The sequence below is a fragment of the Accipiter gentilis genome, chromosome 3, assembly GCF_929443795.1.
Source record: "Accipiter gentilis chromosome 3, bAccGen1.1, whole genome shotgun sequence".
In the NCBI taxonomy this organism is placed as follows: Eukaryota; Metazoa; Chordata; class Aves; order Accipitriformes; family Accipitridae; genus Astur; species Astur gentilis.
Window position 1 is genome coordinate 956,265 of NC_064882.1, and position 18,652 is coordinate 974,916.

Consider the following 18,652-nt stretch of genomic DNA (forward strand, 5'->3'; position numbering starts at 1 on the left):
CCTAAATTTTTTACATAATTGAATTGAAAGATCATCTTTATTCAGTCATTCAGGTCATCTGATATCTTCTGAGAGTGAACACAGCCTCTGAATTTAGCATCTGCATATTTGAAAGTGTAATGCCTTGTTGGCAGCATTCAATTTACTCACAGGGCTAAGGTCAAGAATTGGTTGAAGCCTCCCAAGGTATTTAGAGACATCTAAGTACTGTACTTAAGTAATTAAGAAGCTTATATACAGTGCCTAGCAAAACAGGAACTTTATATTAGTTGAATCCTCTAGCACGGTGATAGTAGCTCCTTTTGAAATGTTGTATATGCTCAGAAATATTCCTTATCTCCTCTTTTCATTCCTTAGGAAAGTCTCCTCTCCTCCTTCTAGCCCTTGGCTGTTACTGCCTACCCCACACAAACTGGTTTTTAGCTTGGTTCTTCACTGCACATCACTGTATGCTCTGCCTGCTCGGCAGGGGCAATAGCAGCAGCAGCTGGAGTTGGAGCTGCAGGCAGTTTGATGGGTCTGTGCTTGTAGTCCCAAATGCCAGTTCTGGCACACCTACCACCAATTCATTTAATAGCTCTTGATTTTGTTGTAATAGCGTTTGGTTATCCTGCTGTGGGATGAAGGTTAGTAACTTCCTTCTTGGAGAGATTTAGTTGTTCAAAACCAGAAAAAGGTGGCACTGAGCAACTGCAGCTCTGGCAATGTTTCTTTTAAAAAAGTTGCTACCTCTTATTATTAGGCAATGAAAAATAAAGGCACATTCTTCATCTTGTGAAGAAATGTGTTTATTTTACAGCTAGAAGTTTCATAAATTAAATGCAAACACCAGCATGAATTACTAAGGCCCACTTTCATCAGACCACTCATCCTTGTGTTGCCACTTTTTAAATGGCAGATTGTGGTATAGCTTTCTCTCATGAAGCAACTTTACCAGTAGCCTGAAGGACTTCTAAAAATTTTATGCTGGTCTCGAGAAAATAAGAATACCTTCTTTATGCATACATTCTTGCAGCCAGTTGCATATCCTATTCATGGCGTGATTCAGCTTTTTTTTTTTTTTAAACTTGCCTGATAAGTTATAGCAGTTGATCATGATTTAACCTGCCCCTGTCTGATAAAAAATTAAGCCAAATATGTAACTGTAAAAGAAATGAGAATAAAATTAATGATGAATTTATGTAAAACCTTGCATATTACTAAATTGAATGTAATACATGTGACTACAGTTTCTTCACAACTGTGGCTTTATCTAGAAATAAATTCTTGAACTTCCCCTGAATGGATGCTTATATAGGTAACTGCTTCACCAGCCAGCTGAACCTGTCTTCTGTCTACTTCTGTCTTGGTTATGGTTTTTTTCTGTAATTTCTCTAATTTCTCCATTTTTCTCCCATAATCACTCATTGCATCCATGGCTTGTTTCTTTCTCCTTACATAGGACAGTTTCCATTCAAGTCCAACCTTTAACAGTGTTAAAGCCCCGTTTTTACTTCCTTGTGCTAATAGAATATACATAATTTCAAATACACGTGAGATCCTACCAGACCAGGCTATAAGTGTTTCTTTTTTGAAAGTCAGCATTGGGAACCTGCAGATTACTAGCGTGATGGCTTTAGTGATCTGTCATCATAGCAAAGGCTGAAAAATAAGATAGGTCACCATATATATACTACTTGTGCTGGGATTAAGACAACATTCTCATACTGAATTAGTATGATTTATTTTACTTTCAATTGTCTCTCTTGGTAAATACAGGTTACTGAAATTTTAGTTGTGGCACTCAGAAATCTTGATAACTGACTAACATTCAGGATCTGTTCACTTTATTACCATCTGCAGCAAAGTTTGACAAAAAATAACAAACAGTGATTAGTAAAATATAGAAGCCTTATCCTGAAGTTTTTATGGTACTGTGCAAGAAAGCATGAAAAGATACTCTTGGTGCTCAGAAACGAGAAACTGAATCCTTAATGCATTATCATTGAAGTCATTAAGCTTTGTCTTAATGTCAGTCACGGCCTAATTTTGTGTGCTACCCACTACTCAAGACATTTTTCTTTCTCCTTGCATGTTACAGCACTTCGTTGACTCTAAATAAGGTATTTTTATTAAATTTTAAAGGAAGTCTGGAGATAATAATTCCAAATGTTCTTATGGTAAGGCTTCTTAACTTGCATAGGACATAGATAATGTTTGGTACTGTTTGCAGAAGCTTATTGTTAATTTTGTAACTCTTCAAGCATAGAAATTTTTGAAAAAATCTTCTAGTTTTTTTGTGGTTTTTGTTTTCAATATTTATTCAGTTGCTTCATTGGAGACAGATTACATCATCAGCATAACTCTGACAAAACTCACTTTTTTTCTATTCAGATCAGTCCTACAATTTTATTTTTCCAGTGTGTGCTGAGTCTATCTTACAAATATTTATAAATAGCTGTCAACATTTAATTTGGATTTTATGTCCAGCAGGCTCGCAGATGGGTCAGGGACTCTGGAGAGTTGCTAGGAACCAGCAACTGCAACACCAAGGATACAGTGGACAAGGCTATCTTACCAGAGAACATGGTAGGAGAATAGCTACTAACAGTGTTTCCAATACAAGTCATCGCAAACAAGCCCAAGGAGGCATTGACATCTACCACCTGTTGAAGACAAGAAAATCTAAAGAACAAGAAGGATTCATTAACCTGGAAATGCTGCCACCAGAGCTTAGTTTTACCATTTTGTCATACCTGAATGCAACTGATCTCTGTCTAGCTTCATGCGTCTGGCAGGATCTTGCTAATGATGAGCTTCTCTGGCAAGGGTAAGCAAAAAAAAAAAAAAAAAAAAAAAACCAAACAAAAAAAAAAACCCCAAACAACTGGACATAGTAAAAATAATTATTAGATTTTAAATTTGTCTCCGTGTGTGCTTTTTGTCATTATAACCTTAGCAAAGGTATCTTAAGTTAAATGAGATTTGACATAGGGGAAACATGAATGTGGTTTAAAAATGTGTTATTCTGGATTTCTAATTGCTATCAGGTGTTAGTGGAGATTACTACATACACAAGTGTGCTTGGTACAGGTATACGTGTGTATTACTACACACCTGTTGTTTGATATATCATGGGGAAAAAAAACAAGGACTTGTCTTCACTTTTGTATTAGCTCAAAGCACATCTCAAATGTTTGTATTATTACTTCTCTGAACTTCAAACAAATATCTAGCTTGAGCAAGCAAACCTATTCTGCTGAAGCTCCAGATAGAAAGGGTTGAGAACTCATCTATATAATTGTCTTAGAGCAACTGAAGTGTATGTTTTTGGAAGATGAGTGATGGAATGGGGAAAGAAAAGGTCAGTTCTACACAGGCATCAAGTGGAGTTTCTGCAGTCTAACAGTTGAAACACATTTATATAACATATACAGAGTTTGTATGTCCAGAAAATAAATAAAGGAACATTCTATTAAATAAAATAGTATAAGATCAAAATTTAATTTAAAATATTTTCTTTGATATTTGGTGTTTTACAACGCCAGGAAAGACTCATGAAATCATACTTATCTTTAGAGTAGTCAGTGAGCAGAACTTGTATCTTCTTTCACAACATATTCTTACCCCTTAACAGACAGTAAGTAGTATTACTGTAATAGTTGCGTTGTTGTTGTTCAGGTTCTGTTTCTTCTCCTTTCATTGTGCTCTACATCTCTTCCTTCCCTCAACTGTGTCTTTCCTCCTCTGCGTTTGAATTAAGCAGCTTCACTTCCTATCACGCTTTATGAACTCAGCAATAGGATAATGCGATTTTAACATCTTAGTCACAATTGTTCTGCTGTTGGGGACTGTTGTCTTGACAGGAAACAGGAATTCTAGTGAAGATCCTGCTAAGCTTCTGAGTTTATGTATGTCAGTATGCATTGTATTGTACTCGCTTCTTAATATCAAAACCACACTAAATACAAATAAATTCCCTGGACCAAAGCTTGAAGATACTATAACTTCTTGATTGTACGCAGTATGTAGTTTTAACATATGGTATTTTTCTCAGAGTTCATCCTGGGAAATAGCTCAATCATTTTCAGTGAAATCTTCCCAAATAATACTCAGTTCAAAGTATACACTTTGGTAGTCAAAATGTGTCCTGATTTAGAAAATTAATAAAATTTAATAAAAACCTTAATTTGCATATTCTCTACAGACATCTTAGTCTTCAATGTTCTGCATGTATTGGATGTGTTTGAGTTTAGGTTTTTGCAGGTCCTGTGGCTGCAGTTCTGAACTCAGTCCAAATAAGATCCAGGTTTCTGAACTGAAAACAAAGTTTCTGTGATGTCCTCAGTGGCTACCTGCTGGGTCCTAAGCATTGTGCCTAATTATTTACAAAACAGATGTGTTGAAGGAGAACTACCAGTTCAATAACAAATCTAGATAACAAATTGCCTAGAAAGTGAAAGTTCAAGGGAAATCCAGATGGTGTCTTCAAGGACACTGGGATGAGGGACAGAAACCAATGAAACCAATGAGATATGGAGTCAGAGTGGGGTAGAAGGGAGAGAAACTGAGAAGTGATGGAAGATACAGAGGAATGGGCCTGAATCAAATAATCAAGACTCGAAAGTGACAGTCAGGTGGGAAAGGGCAGATGGGGAAAGCAGTGAGTTAGTGGCATAATTTTGTGCAGATGTGGTGTCCCACTCACTGCACAACTGAGACACAGGAAAAGAAATACAATTTTTTAATGTCGCACTGCTGCAGGAGAACTTGTCACAGTTATCCAGTGATCAGATACTAGGAGTGCTGCAGGTCTCAGCTTTGTGGATGTCAGTATGATGCCACCTACTGGGGTATGTTTTGAGATTGCATTCAAATACACCAAAACCTGGGTGAGAAGAAAATTATAATCATATAATTGAAGACTTTAGCAACATACGTGCAAAAGACTTAATAACTAAGTGTTACAAGCAACCTATTTCTAACTTTTCCTACAGTTTGAGTATTTGGCTTTGCAGTGTTGATTACATTTTGCTTCTGTAAAATACTTGAAATACAGAAAGGAATTTTGATAATAGACTAATTCTATTTTCATAGGTTGTGCAAATCCACTTGGGGTCACTGTTCTATATACAATAAGAATCCGCCTCTAGGATTTTCTTTTAGAAAATTGTATATGCAGCTAGATGAGGGCAGTCTCACCTTTAATGCCAACCCTGATGAGGTAAGTGAACTGTTGCTGACAGTAATAAACAGTTAAAATAATTGTGATTGTTTTATAATTTTAGCCATATTAAAAGCCAAGTTTTAATAGGTGTTTGTTTTACTGTAGGAATGGTTAACACTAAGTTACAGCCCTGTCCTGATCTTTTTTGCGTATGGTACCTGTGCACATCATTTACATGGCTTGCCTTTTAAGTGCTCTGTACAGCGGTCTGACCTATGGATGCCAGAAATTCATAACTGCGTATTGACTTAGGAATGAGGCAGAGATCCTAACTGAAGAGACAATGGTGAATTTAAAAAGGATAATAATATGCTTACATAAATTAAAATGCTAAAATGCTTCTGCAGAGTATGAGTTTGATCCCACTTCAGTTAAAGCAGGATGAGGTATAAAGTAACACCAATTACTTCTACAACAATTATGGTTTCTTGTAAGGGATTTTTAAATATTTCCACTATCAAGGGGTAAATCTTGAAATACTATGAAAAAGATGTACTGCTGAACTATCCTAAAGATCGGTTTGATTTTATTTCTGTGGATGTTTGTTATGCATAAAGATAATCTTTCTTTATAGTGTATAGCAACACATATTTATTTTCAAAAAATATCGCGTGTCGAACTAAAAGATTTCCATTTATTAATTCATGTAACTAACTGGAAAAGTCAGTTTCTGCTTTCACGCTGTCACCTTTCAAAGAAGAGTTCGAGAGTAGACAGCTTTTGCCTGGGAGATATGCAATTAATGCCCAAGTGACAAAGGGTCTCTTTTGTATATGAAACCAGACTCCTGCTTCCTGTTTCCTAGGAAAAGGAGGTACACAGTACTGAACAAAAAGTAGTACTAACGTCCTGCATATGTTTATACATACACAAGGAAGTGGTAATTGAATAAATCCGAAGTAGGAAAAGGATTAAGAGAAATGAAAAGATACACTTCTAGGAGCCAATAGTTTCCTCTGCTGATATGATACAGAAAGCATAAACTTGTGACCAAGGGGTGAAATAAATCAAGCAATTGTATGAATCATTATAATAATGTGATTTTGTTTAAATTCTTGCTTTATCTCATATTCTGCTTGATAAAGAAACCCACTACTTCTATTAGTCACAAATTGCAGTATTTTGTAATGTCTCTGGTAGAGCTCTGCCTTGAACTATGATACGCAGTGCTGAGACATCTTATCAGCACCTTGCCACTCGAGTAATTAGCATTGATTTTCAGCAGGATTTTGGTGAATTTTCTAATAAATGTAAAGCTTTTCAAATTAAAAGCAATATTTAGGTAACTTAAATGTGTTTTCAAGAATATATCAAGTTTTAATTGGTAACAGCTTTGTCCACCCAAATTTTCCTTTGTCTTTCAATTTGTTTTAACATAATTTTTCACTTACTATCTTAGTTTATAATATGCTGTTATATTCCAACCTAATTTAAAGTAATTTTGGTAGGTTTAAAGCATGCGGAGCCTTCACAAAAGGCACTGAATAAAAAAATTCATTATTCTTAAAGGAAATTAAGATCTGCAAATTAGAGCTACCTTATAGTATACCTGAATTACGTATTAAGTTTATTATGACACACTTACTTCTTCTGGGTTCATTATGGTTGTATTGTACAATTGTAGTACAAACAGTCCGTTTCAGGCCTAGTGAGAGACAAGAACCTCAGGATATCTCCCTCCTAAGGGCTTCTGTTCCTCTCTCCCTGTGGAGCACCGTAGCCTGGCAGGAATCATTCAGGGCCTGAGTTTCAGGAGAATTCACAAATACTCTTGCTTTTATTGTTTACGACTGTGATATTGGCAGAATTATTATTATAAGGACACTGTGACTGGAATATATGATATGACATTCCACTATTACAAATTGCGTCTCCGAATTTCCTGCCAAACTCTGCTTTACATTTGATAACAGACCTGATCAAATTACTATAAAAATAGGAATACTTACAGCCACAGGAGCAAGATTCTCCAAAGGACACCGCCCATGTCATGAAAATGGGTAACCAGGCTCCACAGCAACAGCTCCAGAGCTAGCGGTGGCTCACGGGGTAGGGAAGAGCATCTACACACTTTGTGGTAGGATTCTCTGGTTAGCCATTGTTGTGTGCATGGTGTTGTGATACCTGCTGTAATTTAATGTACTGATTGTGTGCATGAGCTTGCATAATTCATAGCAGGTGCTCACATTCTGCTGGAAGGATGTGCCTAATCACGTTACACATAATCTAAAAAAAACCCTCCAGTGCATGTTTGGTTTCTCCCTTTTTCCTTTTTTTGGTGGTGGTTTTTTTTGTTGGTGGTGGTTTTTTGGTGGGTTTTTTTTTTCATATGGCAGCACCATTGTAGCCAAGATTTTGGAACTTGGGTTTTGTTTCTTTGGGGAGAGGGGGTGGTTTAGTGTTAGTATTAACACTTGAATATGAATATTATGTTGTTTAATCTGCCTACATGGTCTCTGCTATATTTTTTTTCTAAAGAATGTATGGTGTATGTGAAATGTTTCTCATGCAGTGCTCATTTCATATTTCATATGCTTATGACTCAGAATTTGTAAGCAACCAAAAGTTATTTCCCACTGTTTTGTATATTGTTCCTAACTCCCTACAAAGTATTTTGTCAAGTTTATTACATGGAGCTATGCTATGTAGTTAAAATTGGAACTGAAGGTGGAAAAGAGAATCCTTTGATCAGGAAGGAAGATCTAATTTTTGTTTCATTCTTAATGATAACGATTCTAACTCATTCTGTTCAATAGCATTTATTTTTATTTATCTATTGGAATCTGGACTGCATCGAAACTCTCAGACTTTAATGAGATTGGGATTTCCTTTACATAGCACAATAAAAATAAAGTACAGTAAGACAGTGCTTATACTAAGCCTCGCTTTCCACTCTTCTTATTGTCTCATTCATTACCTACTTCCCTTAGTTTTTGCCAGGGAGGTCAGTTTTCTGACCTTTTCTTGATTATAAATGAATTGTTGGCTACTTGTGTAAAGCTACGTTACCTGACTTTAATTATAGATAGTCTGTAGATGATTAAATATTTACTGTGCTGTATATTTCTAACCAAAATTTTTGAAAATTTACACAATTTCATAGTGATCTACTAAGCAAGCCAATTTTGAGATGAATTGATTTATCTGTCCTAAGAATATTAAAAGTATGTGTATGTCGTAGAGGGAAGAAATTCTTTTGTGTGATTTCTCTAAAAAGTTAGAATGGACCAGACACCTGAAACCTTTTGAAAACTCTACATTAAGTCAGAGAACTTTAATCTTGTAAATATTAGTTATAGATTCTGTGTAACATGAAAAATATTTCTACGTTCTAATTGTGATTTCTGCCATCATAAGTGTGTATCACTGAGACTGTATTTTAAAGTCATACAAAGAAAGAGACACTGTTTGTCTCTATTGTATTCATGTTTGTCACCAAATTACTTGATTCATAACTTAGGAAAAAAATTTATATTAGAAAATATAACATCAGTACTGTGCATTTTGTTCCAGAAGAATCACCATGAAATATATTAAGATACTGCATTTCCATAGAAAAAATAGGAATAATACCACTATACATGTCTAATTATTATTTACCAATAATGTTAGTGTTACTTAGAAGCCCCAATTAGAAATTGAGGCCCTACTATGCCAGATACTGTATATACAGAATAAAATGACAGTCACTACCCCCAAAGAATTTATCTAAATAATTAAGCTAGTATTTAAACTTGAATTCCTATATTTCCTTAGCTTTTATTTAAGAACATTTTAATTTGGTTGGTGATCAAAATTGTCTTCTTCTAATACAGTACAGACTAGAAGGAAATCAGTATTTTGCGTAGATACTTATGTAATCCTACCAAAATGTAAAAGCATATAACTCACAGAATTATAAATCACCTAAAAATATTAACATGCTACTAGTGATTTCCTTGGTCGCATTTTAAAACTATTTAAGCTAAACAAATAGAGTATGTGTACAGCCATTTATGTGAAATCTGAAATTTCAAATATTAAGTGAAATTTTTCTTTATTGACAAATATATTTGTCATACGTTTTCCTGCACTACTTTTAAATGCACATTAGGTAAAAAGCTTCATTGTCTCCCAACTCTGACTTTGCAAACAACTCCATTTAAATATTATAAAGAGAAATCATGTATATGTGTAGAAAAATACTGATTGCAAGATTACTATGCCGTTACCTTAGAATATACCTGGTTTGTTTTGTATGCATATCTAAACAGAGATGGTAAAGGCAACTACAAAAGTTTTAATGTTGACTGCTCTACTGAAATGTTCTGAAAGTACTCTCGGCAGAGAAGAAAATCAATGCAGAAATGAAACCAGTACTGAAAAAGAAAACTTTTAGATATCCTGTGTGGATATAAATGAATAGAAGGACTCTTGGAAACAGGTAGAAAGCAAGCAAGGAGTGTCAGTGCTGTAATAGGATAGGTTGGTAAAACAAGCATCGAGTGACTAGAAAGGAACAACTGTGGAAAATAACATACTGAAATACAACAAATGGCTTTTGTTGTTAGAATTAGTCTATAGTTATGACGGTTATTTGCACATATCATTTAAACCAACACTTTCATACATTGAGATTTTATCCTGAGCTGTCTGAAATTCAGTGGTAACGTTCTTGCCACAGAGGCAAGGTATCCTTCCTTAAGGCACCTTTCCTAACTCTCTAATGCTAAGAACATTATAGTGACAAGCAGGCTCCTCATATAAGTTAGGCAGACACAGTGCTACTGGAAATCTTGGCTGTTGTACTGTTCACTTAACTACTCTTCCACTGAATCAGAATTAGAAGAACATATCGCGTATGCTCATCCTGCAGTGTTTCCCAAGTGTTAAAAAGACCTCTTCCGACCTGGTAGGTAGTGGAGCAGGTCTGCCTACCTGACTTCAGTCAAATGTTTCCTAAGAGGATCACCAGATGACTGATAAATAATCTTAGCATAGATTTTAATAGTTTATAGAACTACTTCTTTCAGCTAGTATACCTGCCACAAGCAACGATTTTAGCTACCAAAAGTCCTTTATTTGAAGTATGGGTTCTGAGAGGAATTCAAGGCAGTGTTTACAACGTTACAAAAAGCAGATTTGATGACATGCCGTAAATCTTGTAAATAAATTTCATTTGCTTTGAACCAAAATTTAAGAACTTTAAAGAGAAATTGGGTTTCTATTGTTACAAAGTATTTGCGGTTGCTTAGGAAGAAATAAAAAGCAACTGAAAGTGATGACATGTGCTGAAGTATATTTTATTTATACCCTGTTTATTTGTGAAGAAGATGAGGAAAAGGAATAATGAGACTGCATTCACAGAGAAAGATATTGTCAAGCATGATGTGTGCGGGGGGGGGGGGGGGGGGGGGGGGAGGAAATTAGGGACAGGGAATAAAAATGCTTTGCAAAGACTTTATAGCCTATCAGGTGAAGAGCCTACCTTGAGTTGAAATCTAGCGCATGAAAGAAATTACTCATGGCATTTGCTGCCACAGAGAAACCAACCCTTTGTCTGTCTTAAAGGAGGTTTTCTTTTCATCCTGCCTCATCTGTGATGTGCCAGGTCATTTTCTGGATACGTTGCAGTAGTGTTTGTTGAATAATTGCAGCAGGAATACTACTGAGACTTCTTCGTCAGGCTTCAGTTTGTATTACCTTGAGCAAATACTTATTACTGAAGCAAATGCATAAGTCTCATTAGGTCAGGATAGATGTAAAGGAGATGTTCTGCGCTAGTTTTGTATAAATTGCCAAAATACTTGGAGAATTAATACGCAGTTGATGTTTTGATCTCCCATTTTTAGTTTCCTATTTAGCTCTAATTCAAGAAAGTACTTAACCTTATGTTGTCCGCTCATATTATGGACAAACTTAAATATGATCTAGTTTGAACTTAAATGCAAGCTTGTAGTGCAATACATGTTTCATTATGGTCCTAAATACAGTTTCTTCTTAAAAATGGGGCCTAAAATTGCTAGGAATATTTTTTTTTTCCTTACCTGTGTAAAACCTTTATATTTTTATTTATTTTATAAAACATTCTTTAAAAAAAAGTATGATGATTAACTGCTATTTTCTATAACTATATAAGCAAAAATTATGGCCTGGTAAAAACAGCTAGGTAATATTACAGGTGTTTGTTGGCTTTTCACTTCTGTTATCGATATCTTAAGCATGTTCTAATTTCTTTTTTGCTTGATATAACTGAGACTTTGCTTGACTAACCCATTTCATAAAACAACTTTCCAAACCTGCACTCAGTCCTTTATTTCTTTTTTAAGCAAAATTGAAAAGTACTGGGAAGTTAGTGTACACACTGAGTGACAGGTGACCCCTACATCTTTATAGATGTAATGTAAACTGAAAGGGCAGACTTGCAAAATATTGTGAAGTCTGATATCAGAAGATTTATGAAAAAAAATTTCAGAAGTATTTTAAAGGTGATTTAGATTATGGCCTTGGTACATTATCCTGCGCACTGTCCTACACATTTAACATTATTTCAACATTATGGTATAGTCAAGAGATACTGTACTTAAGTATTTTAAGACTTCTCTGCAACAAATGCTCAGAACCACTCCCAGACCCTGCCAAATTGAATTGAAACTAGTTGGTTAGTTATTCTCAGGTTTAGATTTTTGTTGTTGAAAAATGTGAACATTTTTTAAATCCATTAGGTTGGTTTTGATTTCTGAGATCATAAGGAAAATAGTTTTATGCTTTGGGATATTTCAATGAACAGAAAGAATCCAGAATATCACTGAAATATTTTTAAATTAAATTTGGCATGTGTATTCTGTACAAAATGTGTGCTTGACAAAGTGTGGAAAATTCTGGAAATCATAATAGACTATAAAATAAACACAATTGTTCTATCTCTTTAAATTTATTTTTTTTTATGTTAGGCACAGTGTTCTTATTTATGTGTATGCATATTTATATATGTTGATATTTACCTATGCTTTGAAATCAGCGTGCTTGTGTTTATTTGCATTATTACACATTTAAACAAATGCATTTAATGCATCTATTTGAATGTGATACATCATATACATGTGAGAACATTAATGTTTTAATGAAAGATACTAAAGACTAAACACATTATGGCTAAGATTTTCTTATTTACAAAAGTTATGAAATTAAAAGTTATGGTCCCCACAGCATTTTAAATGCAATTACAAAAGTATGAAAACCAAAATACTAGTCTACACTGTGAAGAAATTATTGAAGAACCATCATGCTCATTATGGGGTTCATAATTTTAAATTTCCTACTGTGAGTATATGTAAAATCTCAACCATAACAGTAAATTGTTTCTTTGCATTTGATTTATAATTTTAGAGTGTATTGTGCATGTTGAAATGTGATTTAGAGGAAGAGGAATCATTCTGAAAAACCAACTAATTAGTAGGACTATGTTCCTACATTGCTAAGTACCATACTTGTTCCTAAACACATTAGGAAGATTAATCATATTTATACATACATGTATTTTATCTTAGGGAGTCAACTACTTTATGTCCAAGGGCATACTAGATGATTCACCGAAAGAAATAGCTAAGTTTATCTTTTGCACAAGAACACTAAACTGGAAGAAGCTGAGAATCTACCTTGATGAAAGGTAATTTGAATCTCTCTTGAGACATTTCCTATTCATTTTAAATGTACAGCACCATTCAACAGTATTTTTGCTTGTATTGATGTAATTTTAAAGATGTAAAAATGCAAGAAAATGCAACTAATTAATGCTGCTGCTAAATCTGAACAGTTATTCAGTTCAAGTATTTGTGTGACTGTAACACTTTATAAGAACCCCTGAAAATACCACCTATAACTAGTAAATCTCATATCCTGTCCTTTTTCTGCATTTTTGCAGTTCTGGGCATAAATTGTTTTGAAGTTACAGTGAGCATTTAAACTGCATTTGTGCTGTATGACATTCAGATTTTATAGATATTTTGCTGCGCTTTTTTGCCTTGAGGTTTCTTTTTTTCCTATCTAGTATGGGTATTAATCAGAAAAAGCAGTTACCACTTTACCAGGTGATAGCTTTTAAACTAATGGTGAATCATCTAACCATTATTTGGTTGTCTGATAAGTCTGGAATGGAGGTCACAGCCACCCCCTAAGAAGCAATAGGGCATGCTCTTGGAGACCGCATAAGCTGCCGTAGGGAACACTATCCCTGCTGTAGCATGCTCTTCTACCTCCACAAGGCTTTCTGTTGCCCTTCAGGATACCTTTAGGTTGGCGTAGTGCAGTATCGGGAAAGAGGAGCACCAACACGTCCAAGGGAAAGTAAAAGAGGAGGAGAATAATAACTGGACCTAAATAGGAAGAGCAGAGGGACAGCAGCGCTTTTAGCAGGAGCCATCTCCTGCTTCTCATCCTCCTCAGCCTGTACCACTGAAGGAATAAAAGGAGCCATTCTGTAGTGTTATCACCACTGACAGTGCTGTGCTGTAAAACTTCAGATTATCAATTTTTGTGGCCATAGAAAAAATACAAAACCACTTAACAGATGAGATTGCAAGTTAATATTAGCACCCTCTACTGCCATTCATCTTCCCTTCGTAAACAGAGTGTGTAATCAGGCACTAAAAATAAAAAATAGGTTTCTAAATGTTGAAACTCCCCTCTTAGTACTGAAACGTTTAATAGAAGGAATAAACATATGAGAATATTGGTTCATTTCAAATTTGCCTCCGAATTTCCTTCAGATGTCTTTTGCACAGCTGTTCATGTAGGCTAGTCTGAATCCTTCAGATGTTTCTGTGTTCAGTGGAAAATGTGTGACGGCATCACACCCTGATGGACTTTAAAGGAGCAAATTTTATCTAACTTAAGTCTGGTTTTAAGATACTCCTGTAACAGCTTCTACTTAGGCACCAAAATGTGTGACACACATGAATCTATTCCCTTTACTGTCTTTTTTAATGGCTTTATCAGACAGTTTAAAGGAAGCAAAGCCTTTATGTAGGCTATGATTGCATATGCACGTAAAGAAACTTAGAATTCTGATTAATGTATGTTTTTGTAGTATTTAGCTACTATTGTAAATGTCTGAAGAATATGTGTTTATATTATCTTTGTGCTGTTAGTGATACTTTTGTCTTTCAGCAAAAAACAAAGCTCATAAACTATTCTAAAGCTTCATTTTTCTTTTTTAAACCTACATTTTCATATTTATACAGTTAAAAGAAATTTCTCTAATTATGTGGGATTTTATTCTACTAGGCGAGATGTTTTGGATGACCTTGTGACGCTGCACAACTTCAGAAATCAGTTCTTGCCAAATGCACTGAGAGAGTTCTTCAGACACATTCATGCTCCTGAGGAGCGTGGGGAGTACCTTGAGACTCTCATAACAAAGTTCTCTCACAGATTCTGTGCTTGTAACCCTGATTTGATGAGAGAGCTTGGCCTTAGCCCTGGTAAGAAAAAAGAGCTTTGATTCAATGAATCAGTATTTATATTTCTGGATGATGCTACTGTTTATGACAGTTTTAAAATCAGCACCTAAACAAGTATTTCTGAAAGTACAAACTTGGCTTGGGAGGGTTCAGTATACAGGCATCCTCCCTCTCGGGTTAAAAAAAAAAAAAAAAAAAAAAAATAACATACAGATTGTTTTCTTAGACCTAGCTGATACATGCATTTTATTTTCATGTTATCTTTACTTCACTTTTGTCTGTGCTTAAGTTCTGTACTATCTTTAAGTTTCCTCTTGCAAAGACATACACTTAACATTTTACCTTGTGGATAGTCCCACAGAAATGAGAGGAAATTTTGGGCCTCACTAAAGTTAACAAGCATTTCTAATTGGTTGGGGTGAGCCAGTTTTCAGCAGTGGGACTGCTTACATATTTAAAGATAAGCTTTAGCAGGATGTTGGCCTTAGTATACAAAAAACTTCAAGACTCTGTTTAAATGAATGTGCATAAAGCCCTTAGTGACTTTTGGATAATACAGAAATATTAAGAGATTTGTAAATCCTCATCTGGCAATGTGCTGACATTATTACTTTGGAAATTGCTATATTAAATTTTATTTCACTGGGATGCCCTTTTAAGTTGTTATATATGGGTGTATATATGTAATTATAAGCCCAGGTGATGAAGACTGTAAAGTTCTTGGATAGGGAACGGTATTTTTAATGATCACAATTTCCTTTTTAATTTTTTTTTTTTTATTCTCTCTTGTCTAGATGCAGTTTATGTGCTGTGTTACTCTTTAATTCTACTTTCCATTGATCTAACAAGCCCTCATGTGAAGAACAAAATGTCGAAGAGGGAATTCATCCGAAATACACGACGAGCTGCACAGAATATTAGTGAAGATTTTGTAGGGCACCTTTATGACAACATCTACCTTATTGGCCATGTGGCTGCCTAAAAGCACAATTTGTTAGCACTTAAAATTTGTAATTTTCAAAAACTACATCAATTCAAGAAATTAATTATTTTGTAGAGATGGGGGTTATTTTAGTGCTGGTCATTCTAACCTCTGTATGCAATCGAAGTTTTTGTGTGTAAGTGTGTGTATGTGTAAACTACCTTTTCTATCTATTTACCATGGGAACGGGAGGATTTGGAGATTTGTTTTTCATAGTTTTTTTAGCTTTGCACAAAACAATGCCATTAGTCTGACACACCCATTTACGAATGTTAAACTGACATTACAGTCTAAGCTGACAAAGTGGTGAATTTGTGCATTAGATCTGCTTGAAACTTTAATAAGTTCGTTCTTTTTAGAATACCATGTAATGTGTATATATTTAACTAAAGAGATTTATAATCATAATTATTTTATTGTAAAATATTTTAACTAAAATTTCTCCTTTTATCTCTTAGAAGTGTTGTACTTCTTTCTTTTGCGTTTTTTACAATACTGACTACCTCAGATACGTATGTGAGAGAAATATTGGTCTGAATACCACAACGTTTACTCTCAGAGATGCCAGAACACTTGTAAAATATCTAAACTGATATTTAATACTAAATTGACTAACTTGAATTAGCATATTGCCAATCTGCTATTCACTCAATTTTAAAGATTACAACCTCTATTTTAGATAAACCCTGATGTCATACAGGGATAGCCTAGGGAAATCGTACAGTTTACATAGAGAGAGCTAACCTGTATTACAGACACTAGCTATTCAGGACATAGGACAACTACAATCATCTATTCAGCACGGTAGGCAAGGAAAAAATCTCAACAGGGAAAGTGGTAGGGGCAGCTCACGTGTTGCTGCTTTCAACTGCTTCCCCCAGTCTAGGACTGTCGATGGAAGCGCCTAGGCAAATACATACCAGCTGATTCATCGCTGAAGCTGTTAAAAACTGACTGTGCGAGACGAGAGTAGTGACTGTGCAGGATTGGAGAGCCATGTCAGACTGAAATACTGACTTACTCTTTCTAAATCTGTCATGTAGCTAGATTTTAAATAGTTCTAGATTTCTGAAAATAATACTTCAATAATGGTTTCGGTCAGATTGTGTCTTACATCTTCTAAAGCGTGTAGAATATTAGCAGTGCAACTACCGTACACGTGCAGGAATTGAATGAGGATTTGCCTGGGTTTTGTTCAGATAACTCAGAGAGCAGTGCTTTTCTTCAGCTGACATAACACATAGTTGAAATCAGAGCTGGTCCTGATTATGTTTGTTTACATAATATTCAGCTATCACTAGCATCTGGATTCATCATGGGTAACAAGTAGGTTTATTCTTTTTCCCTACCCCATCGTGAGGTGAGGTCAGAAAATATTCTTAGTTCTGTTTTACAGATTTATCTGGGGTTTTTTATGTAGGAAGCCTGTGGCAGAGCCAGGAATTGAACGCAGGTCATACTTCTCATGGACACACTGCTGCTTTCCATTTGGCACGTAGAGGGTGTTACATTTGTCTTAGATTTGAGAAGAGCGATGACAATGACAGTCCACATAAGGGCTACATAAATGACAGGGAGAAAAAAATGGAGCTACTGCTGCTGTTTCAAGTGTTTAGTACATTTTGTTTATAGCACTGGTCCACATGCAAAAATACACCCAGAAAAAGTTGTATTTTTTTTTTTTATTATTACATTACCTTTAATCAAGTGTAAATGCAGTTTGTATTTGTGTAGCATACACAGCCAAAGCCAGGAGCCAGCAGTATTGCAGCTATCTTCCAGACAGGTTTTACAATATCACTCCCCTCTCTCAGGATAACTTCTCATCACTTCACCCTGTGTCATTACATATATTTCAGAAAGCCTAAGGATGCATTCTGCAGTGGTCAATTAATCTCAAAGACAAATAAAGAGTGTACAGTATGTTGGGGAGCTTTGTTTCAGGCACAGGTATCTGGTCCTGTAAAAAAAAAAAAAAAAAAAACAACAACAAACAAAAAAACCCACAACAAATTGGAAAACTTTTAAGATTTTAACACAATCTGTAAAACCAACAATAAAAGATAAGTGTCTCTGTGCTCCTCAAAGCGATCTTGTGTGAAGACTGCAGAAAACTCCTCAGAAGTTACACACTTAAAAAGAAGTCAGTGAATTTTGAAACTACAACTAATCAGGAAATGTTTTCTTCTCAAAGCAGAAGTGCAGAACAAGGCCTAATTCTCTTCTGAACGGTATTGATGGTGACATCAGTGATACCGGTTTTGATTTTGCACTGATAGAAAAGTGCCAATTGTTCATCTGCATTTCTCTTAATTTCCACGTACTGTCAGTTTCCATCCTCAAACAGATAGAAAACAAAGCCTCCAGGCAGACAAAACGTGTTTTTTCTGGAATAGATGAGTACGTCTATTAACAAGGTTTAGAAAGCTTCAAGGCCAGTGTAACAGCCAAGAAGATAGATTAGAAACAGGATGATAAGGTTAAAATTTCCATAAGACACAAGTCCAGGGAAGAAGAAAAAAAACCCTAATCACATACAGATAACAGTGATCTTCACAATAGGATTTTGAACAGCGTTAGACGGTTAGCGCCCAACTCATGCTGTGTGTTACGTTACTCAGAGTGGAACAGACAACAGCAAACACAACATGCCGAGTGTGAATTCCCTTAGAGGTAACCAAGAAGCAAAAAATGACAATAGACATTTCTTCTGTCCTTTTTTCTTTTGAAGTTTGAGTCTTGCTCCAGAGTGGCGGAGAGGTAATTTTTTTGCATTTTAAGAATCTAGACTTTTCATGAAGTTAGGCAATTTTCAGTCTTAAAGGAAAAAAAAATCTTAAGCAAGTGTAACAATACTCTTTCTTAGAAAGTGAGAAAGATAAAGCTTGAATTCTCTTTGTCATCCTCCAAGAGCCCTGTAAAAACTTAAGTTTTGGGCGGTGTCTTCTTCAATGCACTATTGGTGTCTCCACATACATTTTAAAAGAAAATAGTGATAGATACTTCATTGATCCGGGTGTCACT

General features: G+C 35.2%; 1 protein-coding gene across 6 annotated transcripts in view; it reads left to right on the forward strand.

Moving 5' to 3' along the window:
- The window catches only part of FBXO8 (F-box protein 8), an 18,714-nt gene extending 2,647 nt beyond the window's left edge, over positions 1-16,067 (forward strand). For 3 of the 6 annotated variants that reach the window (XM_049832509.1, XM_049832536.1, XM_049832546.1), the window contains exons 2-6: positions 2,470-2,809; positions 5,077-5,203; positions 12,736-12,854; positions 14,471-14,667; positions 15,441-16,067. In XM_049832509.1, coding sequence (XP_049688466.1) covers positions 2,481-2,809; positions 5,077-5,203; positions 12,736-12,854; positions 14,471-14,667; positions 15,441-15,628 — 960 coding nt within the window. In that variant the 5' untranslated portion in view covers positions 2,470-2,480 and the 3' untranslated portion in view covers positions 15,629-16,067. Of the gene's footprint in view, positions 1-192; positions 1,298-2,469; positions 2,810-5,076; positions 5,204-12,735; positions 12,855-14,470; positions 14,668-15,440 lie in introns of those variants that run through there. The other 3 variants (XM_049832518.1, XM_049832528.1, XM_049832500.1) reach the window with 2 other exon arrangements.
- The last annotated feature ends 2,585 nt before the right edge of the window (positions 16,068-18,652 follow it).